The sequence below is a fragment of the Takifugu flavidus genome, chromosome 20 (assembly GCF_003711565.1).
Source record: "Takifugu flavidus isolate HTHZ2018 chromosome 20, ASM371156v2, whole genome shotgun sequence".
Classification (NCBI taxonomy): Eukaryota; Metazoa; Chordata; class Actinopteri; order Tetraodontiformes; family Tetraodontidae; genus Takifugu; species Takifugu flavidus.
Window position 1 is genome coordinate 8232496 of NC_079539.1, and position 14806 is coordinate 8247301.

General features: G+C 46.2%; 1 protein-coding gene and 1 long non-coding RNA gene across 3 annotated transcripts in view; one reads left to right on the plus strand and one right to left on the minus strand.

The window, feature by feature from the left end:
* pappaa (pregnancy-associated plasma protein A, pappalysin 1a) overlaps window positions 1-12343 on the minus strand; it is a 60404-nt gene extending 48061 nt beyond the window's left edge. For both annotated transcript variants that reach the window (XM_057019843.1, XM_057019842.1), the window contains exons 1-5: window positions 11124-12343; window positions 5908-7015; window positions 749-894; window positions 288-581; window positions 20-212 (exon numbers count right to left, since the gene is read on the minus strand). In XM_057019843.1, the coding sequence (XP_056875823.1) occupies window positions 20-212; window positions 288-581; window positions 749-894; window positions 5908-7015; window positions 11124-11514 (2132 nt within the window). In that variant the 5' untranslated portion in view covers window positions 11515-12343. The remainder of the gene's footprint in view (window positions 1-19; window positions 213-287; window positions 582-748; window positions 895-5907; window positions 7016-11123) is intronic.
* LOC130517757 (uncharacterized) lies at window positions 12305-14262 on the plus strand. Its single transcript, XR_008947794.1, has 3 exons — window positions 12305-12457; window positions 13482-13524; window positions 13617-14262. It is a non-coding gene; the product is annotated as an uncharacterized LOC130517757 (long non-coding RNA).
* The last annotated feature ends 544 nt before the right edge of the window (window positions 14263-14806 follow it).

A 14806-nucleotide genomic window follows, 5' to 3' on the forward strand; every position in this document is an offset into this window, starting at 1 on the left:
CAGATGCAGCTCGTTTCACCTGTTGTAAAAGTGTCCCGAGATGGGATGAAACCATTCCAGGCTGATGGAATTATGATGCTGCTCCACCACTTGTGGTGGCATCGGTACCGGAGGAGGTTTGGACGCAGGTTGCCAGGTCTGGTAGATGAGGTCCAGGTAACAGTGCATCCTCGCCACCTGGTTCAGGGTGAAGGAATCCGTGCAGGAGTCATCTGAAAGTAACACATCTCGTTAAATGTGATTCTGGATATTCAAGAAAAGGCGTGAACTTTCCATTTATGGCTCACCTGCGTAACTCATGTAGTTGTTGAAAGGTGTGTGCGTAAAGTCCCGGCACCCACAAGTTTCATTGCCTGGATCAGGATCGTGGCAGCCTTTGTACTTTGGAGTAGGGTTAGTGTCTGCACACAGATCTCCGGTTTCCATCGAGGGTTCAGTCTCCAGACACGCGTCGTTGCACGATTCGACCTCCGATATGCCTCGAAACACATGGTAAAGACCGAGACTGTGACCGATCTCGTGGACCATGGTGTCAGTGTGACCAAACGTGCCATAAAAGGAGGGATTCAGCACAATTCCACCTGGAGACCATAAAGAAATACACATGATGTGTTAATATAGAGAAAATGGCACATTGAAGAGGCCATTCGACCTTCCACACAGCCTTGGCTACCACATCAGAGGCGCGTGCACATAAGTGTCTGTGCACGGGTATGTGCATGCATGTGCGCGTGTTTTTGTCTTCTACCCAAATGCGTGAGGGCCTCTTTGTCCCAAGGCCAAGTGGCAACCCCTGCCAGATCTTCATCAGAGGAGTTGGCAAAGAAGACGTTAAGGTGAGTGGAGCCGTCCAGCTGCAGGATCTCTTTCAGCTCTTTCACATCTAAATAGGCTCTATGATAAAAAGAGGGAACAATAAATCAATATTGATTTACTTGGTCGTAAATTTAGCATTTTCGGTGATTTATAAATTCCAGAAAGCTCCGAAATGGGTTTGATTTGAATTTAACTATTGTAGGTCTGTCCCCGGAAAACACCGTTCAATCAATTAAGTGATTCCATGCATTGCTTAGATCCCTAAATGCAAGTTTAGCTTCAGTTTAAAACTCCCTGCAAAATGGCCAGTTTAAACTACACTAACTCCCATTAAAAGAAGACAAAGTTGCCACACAAGGAGGGTGAGATTTACCTCAGCTTCACACATCTGTCATCACAAAAGCTGAGCTAATTTTCATCATACTATTTCTTCTTGTTGGCCTTAAATATGGCAAATTAACCATTACATCCATGGCACCGAATGATTCGTTTGTCAAAATTACATTGAATCCAGTAAAAACTTGGATTTTTGTCACCAGGCAGATTCAGATTTTTGACCAACTATTTGTGTCTTACTTGGTTAATCCCTGAACTTTACACTTTAAATCTATTGTCTAATATAAATGGATGGATGGATGGATGGATGGATGGATGGATGGATGGATGGATGGATGGATGGATGGATGGATGGATGGATGGATGGATGGATGGATGGATGGAGGGTTTTTTCTTCCATGAATCACAGCCCTAAAACAGCATCAACAAGTTCAGTCATCTCTAAATGCCGTTGACTTCTATATTTTTTCAGACTAAAAACACGACATCGGCTCGACTGCGGCTGTTTAGATCCTCTTTGGCCGTTTTGACCTAGTTTGTGTAACCCAATTGCCAGCCTGATATTTTTCACTCAGGATAAAACAACATGGCTTTAAAGCACCTAGCTCCATGCAGCAGGGAGTTACCTCCCAGGAAAAACACTCGCTAAGTGATTTCTCTGGCCCTCTTTCTGGGGGTGTGTTGAGCATAACTGATAAAATAACATACAGTAATCTCTCAGCGGAGCGAATAACCTTCACACCGCTGCCCTTACGGCTACCCTGTGTTTGAAAAACACGTTTGAAGCCGTAGAAATGGAATCAGGAGCAGGCAAGGACAGTATCACAGTTGGAAATTTGGTTGCAGGTGGTAATAAAGTTACGTGAACTACTGAGGCGATACCCTAACGCCGACCAGCCCGCAAAAGCTACCACAAATGCAGGAAAACGTTTCAAACCATCCGTGTGAGGTTTTTCCAGGCGAACGTCCTGGCTTCAAATCCAAAGTTGGATAAGGAGCCGCTCAGTGAAGATGCGGCACTCCCTTGAAACAGACGGTTTGAATAAAGGCTTCGGTGTTGCAGGAGCTTTCCTCAAGCCAACATAAGAACAACTGGGGCACTCACGGGGGCCAGGGCTAAGAAGAGACGGAGGGAGGGAGGAGAGATGATATAAGGTATCTCTTCCTCATCATTTCTGGAATTTCATTATTTCCTCAGAAAATATTTGCACACTGTTTGGACATGGAAGTGCACGATCAGAAGGGCTCGATGATGTGGTGGCTGAACCTGCAAGGTCACAGACCCGGCTGAGATCAGTCGCATAAATGGACGCACGCAGGCCACTTTTCTGCCCTCTGACATCAGCTGTAGCGGTCCTTTCCATTCTAAACTCTCTCAGACAGTAGTTCTTCATTCACCTCTCTCTCTCTTTCTACTTCCTTCCATTCACCCCGTCAACCCTCTCTTGCCTCGATTTTTCAGCAGAGATGAGCCACTTGGGAAAGATATGGATTTTCCATGCGTTTAACAGCACCGCTTTTTGGACTTGTTCTGGGGGAAAAAAATTACTTTTTAGGACTTGCAAAATGTGTGTGACAGAGAAATAAAGGCATCGCAAGTGCCAGAAATGGAAGACTCTCTAAATCAAAACACCACTGTGAGGTTTTCCTTTGATGGGAGATCCAGAGGTGCATGCACAACGTTGCTCAAAGGTCCATGTTAATGCTTTTATATCTGATACATTAAAAGCAGGATTATGACTCGATCCATTTACAACATTATACGAGTCATATAAGCCTATAAATCTGCCTTGTACCCCATGTCTGGGGAAGCACAGGCTGGGGTGAGTTGGCATGGTAATGAAGGTCTCATGGCCAAGAACCCTTTTAAACTGGAGGGAGCCCTTAGCTCTTCTGTCATCAAGCCGGTCAACGCCGCAGCCTCTAAAACGCTCATTCATTCCTGCCTTTATTGCAGTGTCTGGGCTCTCCTCTTTAACCTTCCACTGGACTCTGAATATTTTTTTTACCTCTTCCAAAAAGGACACATGGACTGGAAACATTTCAAAAACCTTAGATTCCAGAGATGCTGCGGTGGCTGCTGCCTGCTGGAGGCAAAGATTGAAAGGGAAAACAAAAGAAAACACAATCTGGGAATACATTGGAGAGAAGGGTTGACTTCTAAGGTAAAGGCAGGTCAGGTAAGATAAGGTAAGGTAAGGCGTTGATCAACCTAATGGACCCCCGTCCCCACTTCAGCAGGACATCATCAGCCCCCGCTAAAGTGCAGGTGAAACCTTGACAACAGGTGCTTTAATTTGTGTACTTTGCCTTTAAAGAGGAAGTGCAAAGTCCTGGTATTTACACCCAAACACTCCATTATGTTTTATGGGATGGGGGCTTTAAGTTTAGACGACCAACTGTAAAACACCCAAGTCAAGGGCCTTGGGGATTCCCCCCCTGCTCTGGTCTAGGAAAGAGCACAACAACTTAGGAAAGAGAAAAGAGCGGCCCATCCATAAACCCGTCACTGGGAGTGAGCTTCGGTTAAAGCCAAAACTTTCCCCACAACATTGTGAGGCTGAAATGGCCCTCAGTATCTTTTATGCACATCCATCTTGCTTTCCTCGAGGTGTTTATTTAAAAAAGGAGCTTGGCTATTTTCATCTTCTTTTCACATGCTCAAGACAACGGATCCATCACTCCCTGGCTGCTAAAAATACATACGCAGGCATCAACCTCGTAACTCATCCGCTGTCATTTTAGTGTAGAATTCTCACTTAACTGTCTCTAACACCAGATTTTACACAAATACTGACAGGCTGCATCAAGTGGCCTAAAACAAAAAGATCTGCAACAAAGAGCCGTGAAAACTTCCCAAATTGGAGAGACACCTAGCAATGGAAGGAAAAACGTGTTTCAGGACTACATAGCGCTGCTACAGAACAAAACTCAAACAAGCTACAGAACAGCCATTGTTCCTCAGCGCCTCGTCCAACTCAAATTCCATAATTAAGAAGGAATGTCAAACTGCAGCTGTCCACACAAACCATAATCAAAGCTAAATAAGCTAACGCTTGAGGTGATCAAATGTAAAACTCTAATGACTGTGAAATTGCTTGTCTGTATCTCTTTTCCTCTCTCTTAATGGGAACCCGCCATTCATAAACCAGTTCTCGGACCACCTACAGGGAGATCGGAACATTGCAAGAGTTTCAAACTGGCTGCTGTCTCAGTGGAATGCAGCCCGCTTGGCTAGCTTTAATGATGACTCTGCAGGAAGTGATGTGGTGTTCATCTTAACTGTCACGCTGATTTATGCCACTTTACTCAAGTATGAAATGAAGTAGTGGACTAAATCACATACTCAGGTAGAACCTGTGCTTTAAACCCCACCTCCAGCTGTTATTTATATTGTTGAGATAAATTAGAGATTGCTTTACAATGACGGAGCAAAACCTCACTCATAATTACTGATTTACTGGAAAAGTGGAAGTAGCAAAACATTTAAACCGCTCCAGTAACAGTGTGATTATCAATTTCTAATAATGCTTCTGCACAATTACAGTAATTTGAGCACAGGACAGTCATGAAACACGCTAAAGCGATCTGCACATCAGGGGAAATCTTATTGACTGTCTTTACACTTCTAAAAACATGCTGAAAAACTGATGAATTTCAGACATTTCGCTCTGTTTCCAACTGCAAGAATCAAAACCTCTTGGATCGTCGACAGAAATATTTGAGTCTACTGTGCTGAGTTTCCATGTGCCAAGAAACAATCATTTCTGCTATTGGAGGTCTGGGGGTGGAGGTCAAGTTTTTCTTTTCTATATTTTTATGGTGACCTCAGAAGATTTATTTCTCCTACCAGCTTTAACTCACTGTGGCTTGTTCACAGTGAGATCACCACAAAAAAGAAGAATACCCCCCCCCCAATCCTCCTGTGAGCATGAAGCACACAGTGTCACACTTGATGTAAAGTAAACCTGGAGGATTCTGTAAATCTCTTATTCATATGCAAGTGACGTGAACTTTCTTCAGGGTTTTTCCTGGGAAATGCATTCAGGCACCCACGTTTGGAACCCATACCTGCCTCTCCAGGAAACATGTCTTTTCAGCAGCTTCCTGGATGGACCATTATGTCTTTGGATTATTTTCCATTGCTTAAGCTAAAGCCAAAGAGTTATTAACCCTTACACTCTGTGCAGAATATAAGTTTTTCTAAACCAACTTCTTCATCCTGTTGTCTAAGCTAACTTTCTTGGGACCGCTGAGGATAGATGACACGGAGGGAAAGAATAGGTGTTAAACAATTACCACAAAAACGAGCATTCAGGCCTCTGCCATGGCTACCAGAGAGCCCTCCGGTTGCATCTGTTTTGCTCTGACTAAAGTGTGGAAGACTGATTGAACCAGGCCAAGACTAGATTGGAATAGTTGCTCCCGGTGGATTTCCCAACCACACTGCCTGGAGGTTATATTTCACCATTTTGGGCCCCAAACGGTCAGAAAACAGTAGGACCAGGCATCAAAATCATTCCCCCGGGACACATGCGTGGAAAATGTAGTGTGGGATTTACTCAAAGCACAGCGTAGAGTGGGTTTACCAAGGATAAATCAATCATGTCAACTAAAAACTGTATCATGTTTAACAAGGAATGTTGTGGTTATTTAAAGCTTTGGGTAACGTCCCGTGTTTAATAAACAGCTACTTAAGGGATTACTTATGTTGAAAACATGATAAAAGGCACAAAGTGAAGAAAACAAGCTTACTTGTATGGCGAGGAGCGGTTGAAGCACGTCTTGGTCACATCTGTTATGTTGGGGTTACAGCAGTCGCCAAGATCGTAGGAGAAGTTTTCACAGTTACATTCGGGGTCACACACACCATTCCCCTGCTTGCTCTCGGGGCAGCGGTTGCGATGGCCTGACATGCAGTCGCCTGCATCATACCCCGTCAGTGGATGGTTGCATTCTGGGTCGCACACGTCATCGCCCACTTTGCTGATATCACAGTTTGCGAGAATCAAGCGGTTTCGCAGGGAGGAATTGGTGACATTGTAAATGCTAAGCTCCCAGGTGATGTTGTAGGGGCTAAAGGCATCGTTCAACTGCTGGTGCTGCAGGCTGATCTGGTGGTCTGTCACGGTCGGCCTTGTCCGGGTGTCGTCCCAGATATTGATGACGCGATACCGCACTTTCTTGGGTCGACGGAAGTTCCAGAGGTTGTTGTAGTTTTTGATAACCTCAATGTTGTCGCAAATGGTTTGGCCACATGGTGGAGGTTCTAGCATTGTGTCCAGTAATCCCTCTGAATTCCCAATCCCGCCACCAAGCCCCTGAAATCCTACCCGCCATCCTCCTCCCTGCTCTGGCTGAGGAAAGCTACCATCTTTTACAGTCAGCCACTTCCTTCCTGGGTGCTCAAATGTTTCGCGTATCACCAGCTGAGGTAGATCTTGGGGGTCCTCGTGGCCCTGCATATCCCTGATAATCTGCCTCTGCCCCCGGGCCTGCCTCCACAGACCCACCCTTTCAACCGCCCCCCTGTAATTGTGGTTGAGTGCGTTGCCCCCAATCATGAGAACTTTGCACTTTTTGGTTAGGTGGCTGAAGACATCGCCTGACTGCTCCCGACTGACACCTACTTGGGCCCCATTGACGAAAAGCTTCATGTACACACCGTCGTAAGTGACTGCCACGTGTGCCCATTGGTTGGGCACGTAACGGGCGTTGGAGTGGATGGAGGTCACTTTGTGTGCGCGGTCAGTTTTAAGGGAGAAGAAGAAACGAGGGTCACGATTCCCGTGCTCGCTGACGGCCTCGATGCCCAGCAGCCAGCCCCGGTCGCTGGAGGCATAGAAACATTTGTCGTATAATCCTGGAGGAGAAGAAAAAGGTCAGTTATTGCGTGCTTCTTTTAACTCCAGGTGGAAATGTTGATCACTGAAAACGATACAAGAGTAAAAGGCAGCTGAAATGAAAGCGAGTGTCATCCTTGGAACTGGGTTGAAGTGCATATTTAGCAAAGGGAGACCCCATGGAAATCTCTCTGCATAAACTGTTTCGTGAACAGTGAGCACATTTAAGCTCTGCTGGTGTAAATGTCCCTTGCCGGAGGGGTAGCCAGAAAAGGTTAGTTTTCAGCAAAAGTCTTGTTTTTGTAGACCTTTTTCCTGTTTAACTTGGAGCGTGTATGTCAGCATGGTAATGTGTTTTTGCTTCTAAGGAGATCTCTGAATGGTAACTGTTTGTTTGTTTAGCGCTTGTTGAGGTACATGTGTGTAGCCGCACAAGTTCCCGTCTTTGTGTGTTTGTGTATGCTAGTGCGTGCGTGTACCCACGTCGGCCAGTCAAAATGTGCAAAGATTCCAAAGTACCTTGACGTGTCACACAAGGTTCACCTGGCCAATGAAAGCTTGTGTGTTTAGATAATTGGATAAGTCAACGCAAAGAGCTTAATAGCGCTGTTCTGTGAATTGTTAAATCCACCAAAAAGAGTGAGCTGCAGGGATCGTGTAGCCCTAAACAACCTTCATGTTTGTTATTGCCTTGGATTTATGAGCTGCTTAGCATTGCTAACGTCATATCGTTGCATCAACATACATCGCATCCACTCAGACGCTTTTTATTCCCATCGATTAGGTACCTGAGTCAGCAGTTAAGTGGCCGGCTAATGGTGATTGCGCGGACATCTTGCTAACTTTGACCCGTTTCTAATTAGATGCACACTTCTGCATGCAGTCATTAACTTGGCATTTCAGTAGACTGATGTTCAAAGAGCGAGGGCCGGGTTCAGCGTCAAGGTCAGGACTTTGGCGGATGACGTCTGCGGACTTTCCACTACACTGGAAGGAAAAAGGCTTCCATCTGTCAGCTAGAGCACTCAAGGCTAAAAGGTGTGCTAAAATGCTAATAGGACTCCTCGTGTAAACAGCTGTCATAATTCTGCCATGCTCAATTAATCTAACGCACAACGCTTTTCCAGACCCCCAGCTGTACCTCTGCCGGTTCACACCGATACACCTACACAGACGTGCAGAAGAGCATTCATGCTGACGAACAAATACACATACTCTCTGAAAGACCGCTGCACACATGTGTGAAGAGCGTGGCACCCTCAGGTTCAAAGTGAACCGTTCTCACATTTGCCATTTGTCATCTTCCAAGGAAAAAACACACTCGCGTACACACATGGGGAAAAGAAAAGGTTAGGAAAAGCACATAAACACACAAAGAAAAATGTCACAAGCCCTTGATAAAAAGCAGGGAGGAAGGGAACAATGAGGGCTCAGTTTACTTTTGAGCTGTTCTGGCTCAGAAAGGTCAAAGTGAAGCACTTGACATAGTCATAGTGAGGTGACCTCCGCGGCCACGTCCCCAAGGAGACAATGGAAATTTCCACAGGTATTTTAAAAACAAACCTTACGAGCCCAACACTGATATTCATTGTGTTAATGTCAACGCACCACGCCAAAAGACTTAGCTTTTGAGTTGGGCGTCAAGCGTCTGTGAATCGATCCAAATGAAGGCCGGATTATAAATGATCTAAAGCAGAGATTTGTTCACAGACTCTTCTCCGGATCAGAATCCGATGACCCGAGGAACCCAGACAGCAGTCCCGTACCAGGAAAGGTCACGAGTTCCAGGATATCTCAGGGAAATTGGTCTCAATCTCAGGGCTGATATCAGAATCCCATCGTGACAACAGTCACAAAACGCCGCTTTTCTGCCAGCGTCTGCAAACCGCCGTTTCTCACCCGGTCATGGAAGAGAGCCTGCGTTCTGCTTGCCGCTTGTTTTCCTTGTCCGTGGGATGTGGGACAACACAACCCGGATGCGAGAGTGAATAAGGCACAACAAAGTTTGCATCATGTTTGGAGCCAGAACTGGATGTTCTGACACTGCGGCTGTTTGCGGCCACAGATGGGCGTGTCTACAAGAGCTGAGGCGTTCCAAAACACTAAAACCTGGGATCAATTCCGAACACATGGAACTGTTGCATTTGGGAAGTGACAGCACGAACGCTTGTGGTTAAAGTTAATTACGCATGAGGCGTCTCCATTTGTAGTAGATTACAGGCTTTATGAGCTGCAAAATCTTATTAATTAAGATATTTTAAGTTTAAGTTTATAACATTTGTACAGGTGTATCATAATCTGTTTGGGGGCAGGTATTTATTTCCTAATTGATTCCTAATTGATGAGTCCCCAATACTCACACTGGAAAATAAAATAAAGGGGTGGGTTTTAAAAAAAAAAAGAAAAAGAAAACGTACAAAGAAGAACACAGGGAACAAATGAGTAAGAAAGAGAGGGAGAGACAGAGAGCAGTGGTCAAAACATCAGAAAAAAACATCTGCAGCAAACAACACTGCTGGATCAAAACAGGGGGATGGAGCTTTTTTTTGAAGCTCTGGGATTTTTGAGGTCTGAATTGGATTTAAAAGATTAGGCTTTATTGAATTTGTTTGGTCATTTTATATTTGTGCCCTTGCTGGCAGGGTGATGGGGGTCAATCTACAATCTGTGGTGGTCGGAATCCAGCAGGGGCCATTTGTGTTATACAGTGCGCCTGTTTCTGTCATCCCATCAAAGTCCCGCAGTCTCCGGGGTCCCCTTTAACCCTCTCCCCCCCCCCCCCCCAACACACACACACACACACACACACACTTATTGTAGCGCAAGTCCCCTTCCAACAAAGTGCACCCCCCAGTAAACACAGGTTCATAAGTGTGTGTCTGTATGTGTGTGTAAAGGGGGGAGACAGAGGGGAGTTTGGAGGGAGCCAATAAACAGATAGAGAATAAAAGAGGGTGTAAATTTACTCATATGGTTTCCTAAAATCCCCAACTGTGCAGACTGGCACACAGGAGGAGTTCAGTTCAGTTCAAACGCAGCCATCTGCGCAAGAGCTGGAGAAGACGGTGAGCAGTGTGCGCACCGCTCCCTGTCGACAAGAGAAAGCAACGAGTCCCACTGTGAAATCGGTACTGGTCGAAACGGGCGAAGCGGAACAGCCCTCCCGCTCCTTTACGCGCGGCTGCAGAGGCGAAAAACAGGAGGCTGCGCACAGACAGCCAAGTGCCGAGCTGTCACAGGTCTAACGGGGTGGAATCGCGCCTCGCCACGATCTGACTGCGCGTTTAGTTGAAGAAACAATCACCGAATACGACGTAGTTTGATGCGTTTTGGAGAAGAAAAAAAAAACACCGCGCCAAAAAAAAAAAAGCACAGCGACGCAGCAGATTTTTCGTTCTGAAGGGGAAACCCTTCGTCTCTCGCCTCGTAAGTCAGGTAGCCTAATCCAAGCGTGTCGACTTTTTTTTTCTCAGGGAACGCACCATCTTTGCGGCTGGAGCGGCGCACTCGGAGCGCCTCCACACCAGATCTGTCGCGCACTGTGCCTGACGTGACGTGCTCGCTCCCAAACTTTTGGACATTACATCATAGTTTTAAAATAGCCGGGGCGCATAAGCGAAAATTCATTTTACGCGCGGTGACATCAGCTGCGGGTCTAATGATGCAGTAGCCCATCTTAGATGTGCCTTTAAACAACACTTGCTACCAAATAAAATAAATGTATATCTTCAAAACAGACAACATGCGCAAGTCACAATTTTAAGCCAAATCAAAGTATTTACAATTCAAACGCCATCGCGTTGTTTTACCCTCCTCTCCACAACGTGATTTACTTCAATATGATCAAACCTTCAACAGCCCCCACCGCCCCCTCCCCAAAATCTTGCACTACCAAAAATATCCGCTATACTTTTAAGAGCATTACATCATTGTCTAGTCTGGTAGATGAACTCATTTTCAACTCGCAGAAACTGCATGTTGCTTTGTTAGATAGTCACCGCGGTTCGGTAAAACACCACACATCCTCATACCCACTGGTTATGTCCCCACTCCAACTGTCCTTATAGCCAAATGAGAGAGTTTCGGTGATAATTGGATCAGGGATGCGTAGCACTGAGCCGTGCCTACCTGCAATCACGGTGGGTGATCGTTGACCTCCCTCCGGTTTGATCCACATCTCGAGAGTGAAATTTCCTCTTGGTATCTCCACGCCGGGTTTCAGACGCAGCTGGTCTCCCCTGCCGGTGAAGTAGACAGATTTCCCCCGATCCGATGAGTTTTCCACCGCCTGCGCGGAACGCCGACGGTGGGGAAGGACGCGTCGCTCCAAGCCGGGCAAAGATCGCTTGCCCCGGGGCAGGCGTGTGGCACAAGCCCCAGGGATGGTGGCTTTCGCCTCCCTGATGCGCACCAACTCCCTCTTGGATCTCCCCTTTCTCTGGACAGTCCCGCACTCTGATCCAAAACACAAGAGCAGAATCACCAGGCAAAACACCCAGGGAGATGTCCAAAGTTTCATTTTTTCAGAAGAACAATCGGCAAAAATATTTTTAAATTTTTTTTAAAAATGGGGGGGTAAATATAAAAGAAACAACTGAATAACTGAAAATGTAAGTCCAAATCCTGTGTGGAATCCTTTCGAGTTTTCCTTCAGTCTCTCTGGGAAAAAAAAAATTAAATTAAATAAAAACAGCGATACAATGTCAAAGCGCAGAAACTGCAAAATAAACCTATGCTGTTTTCTCTCTTCATAATGCTAAGCCACGACCCCCTCTCTTAAGCAAAACTACTCTGGAGACATTCAGGGGACACGGGAATATTTGATTCATGTATATGTTCCACCGTGCCTTTTCAGTGGGTCCCATTTAGCCAAAGGGATGACTAATAAGTGATCAATCAAGAGGGGGGTCCGGCCGATGCCCCCCTCATCTCCTCTGGACGATTGGAGTTACTCGCAGAAATCCACAGTTGTCCGCAAAGCTCCTGTCACACCTTTTTGTTGTTTCCTTACCCTACCCGTAAAATGGCACATATTCAATCCCAAAGTAAAGTGACAACAAAGCGGCCGCTCATGTTTATTACAGGAACCCAGAGGTGAATTTATGTGCAAAAATAAAAACAAAAATAAAAATAGAAAAAAAAATTGCAAAAAGGAGGAAAAAATAGGGAATCCAAACTTGCGTTTTGTCTGTACAAAAGTTGAAATGCACTATAATATCTGCTGAGGCGAGTGAGAGGAAGAGGGACAGAGCGCTGCAGAAGTCAGCATCGCGGTCTTCATTGATTGCCTGGAGCAGATAACAGTTGGAGGAGTCGGAGCTGGCCGTCCGCTTTAGAGGCAGTTTCTTTCCAAGTCTTTTTTTTTTAAAGAGCAACTCATGTTTCAAATGTTCGGGGGCCGTGGGTGCATTTGCGCGTATGCGTGCGTGCGTATGCGCTGCTCAAAGTGGGAAGTCGCACAGGTAGGCAACTCTCACTGACGGCGGCTCCCTCCACGGCGCGCGCACACACACACACACACCGGCAGGATGGTGTTTACGGAGTAGGAAAGGCGCATATGTATCCCTCTAGTGGCTACAATTTAAACAATTCCACACTTCCAGAGAGCGAGCAAGCGCCCCGAAACCAGGACGGAGCGATTCCAGCTCCGGCGGCTCTCCGTCAGAATCCACCCCGAGAGCTGTGCAACAAACTTCAGCCCGTTTTTAGAGACTTAGGCTTTTTGCATTCTGCCTTCCGTCACTACCAGAAGCAACCGAAGCTGGGATGTAAAGACAAAGCTTGTGTTTGTCAGCAGCGGAAATAAAAACGTTTTAAATGCGATTAACATGGCGAGAGACTAATGTGAGACTAACGTGATTGAATACAGGAAACGGGCCTGTCAAAGTCCTCATTCACATTCAGGCAGCGACAGATAAGAGAGTAACAGGACAGCAGCAGCTGATCTCATCCTGCCTTTACTCAATCAAACATCGATATTATTGGACCTTTTCAGGCCAAATAAAGACTCAGCTCGACCGTGTGAGGTAACGAAAGCGAGAGAATCTTGATTTAACCTGAAAAGATCAACAAAATATAATCAAAAAATCAAAAGTTCAAATGTGACGTTGCCCAGGGCTGCTCATAATAAAGAACGTGTGCTGGGGGCCAACTCCCCGGGGGGCCTTGGATGGTAGTAATACTGTTAGTAGTAGTAGTAGTCATAATATTTCATTATTATTTAAAACACAGCCCTAAGGTTTAGCTAGATCGCTTTGGGCAGCTTTAGCGTGACGTTATCATGAACTGCCAAGAAGAGCTTCATACTGAGGGTCCTCTGAGGTCTAACTGAGTCTCGTCATTTGAATTTTCTCAACTGTGGGAGGAAATTCAGACATGATATCCCAAATAACCCAAATGACAGTAAAGTTATCAGGAAGCTTTGATTTAGGGTCTTTGATGCCCTGCAGTCTTGAAAATTGATGTATTGACTTTGTTTTGAAACAGGGTAATGGGACAAATGGAACCTGTCTTCCTGGAAAGTCTTTAGGTAAACAAAAGTCAGCAAAAATGCTTTTTTCTTGGGGAGGGGGGGGTATTTTGTGGCACTGTTCTGCCTATTATGTGTTATAAACTGTGCAGCAGCTGATCCGGGCTCCTGTTAATGAGACTTCCTGGAAATGACTGGAATCCCTTCAACTTTTGATGGAAACAGCATTCAAATCTTTGACAACAGGTCCGATCACATCACAGACCCGCTCAATCCGATGACCGACGGGGTCCCACTGCCGGATCTGCCCCAACACCACCAGCTAGTCTCAGTGAGGGAAGACCTCCACACCGGGGCCTGTTCCCGGGGCCCAGATGTGCGTCTGGGCGGCCCTGCTGTCACCACACAGCCATTTGCCATCAAGAGGGACTTAAAAGGGGAAAACTTTGAAGGAGGCGGCAGTTTCATGATGACTCACCTGTATTATGCTGTTTGCCGACCCTGTCGCCACAGATGGATGCGTTTCAGAACCGCGTGGCCCTCGCAGGTTTGGGACGCCCCCCGAGATCCCCTCTGCCGCCGCGGGGAACGGCAACGGTCCTCCTCTCGGCATTTCTGCTGTTCCCTCTGTATTTTGACAGGAGACTGATTTTTATTTTTTTTTGCAATTAATGGTGCTCCGCAGAGAGCGGGCTGGAATGCCGGCGTTCCCACTCTCCCATGGTTGTTTGTGGTAAATGTGTGTTTAGGCAGCCCCCAAAATAAAGGGGTCTGCCACCTACAATAAAGGGAAGAGAGAACAAACATTCAATATTTGCCTCCTTCTTCATAGTGTGTTGCCACTTCGGGCCGCATATTTCCTTTTGTGTCAGCAGTGTGTGTGTGTGTGTGTGTTTGTGAGTGTGTGTGTGTTTGGGGGGAGGGGGGGGTGGGCAATACATTGAGAGGTGTTTGACCTTGAAAGTTCCTGAGAACGGAGTCTCACATGGACCACACATCTGAGTTTAGCCCTCAGGGGGAACTTTATGTGTCCGAACCTTCACATGACAGGTTGTTAACGTCACATTCTCCTCTCACGACCGGTTGTGCGGCAACACTTTTTTTGGGGGGTTTGGGTCTTTGTCTCAAAGACCCCCCCACCCCCACCCCGTTCACGGCCAGATTGCTTGTTTTTCACTCAGTCCGAGATTTTTTAACAAAACGTCCGAGGGGATGTTTTTTGTCCAGAAAATGGGCAGATATCGTAAAAAGGGAGATCAAAGCACAATCAGAACGCTCCGTCCTTTTCTGCTAGCGAAGCTAATGCGCGCACAGATGAAGCTGGATCAGGTTGGCACACAAT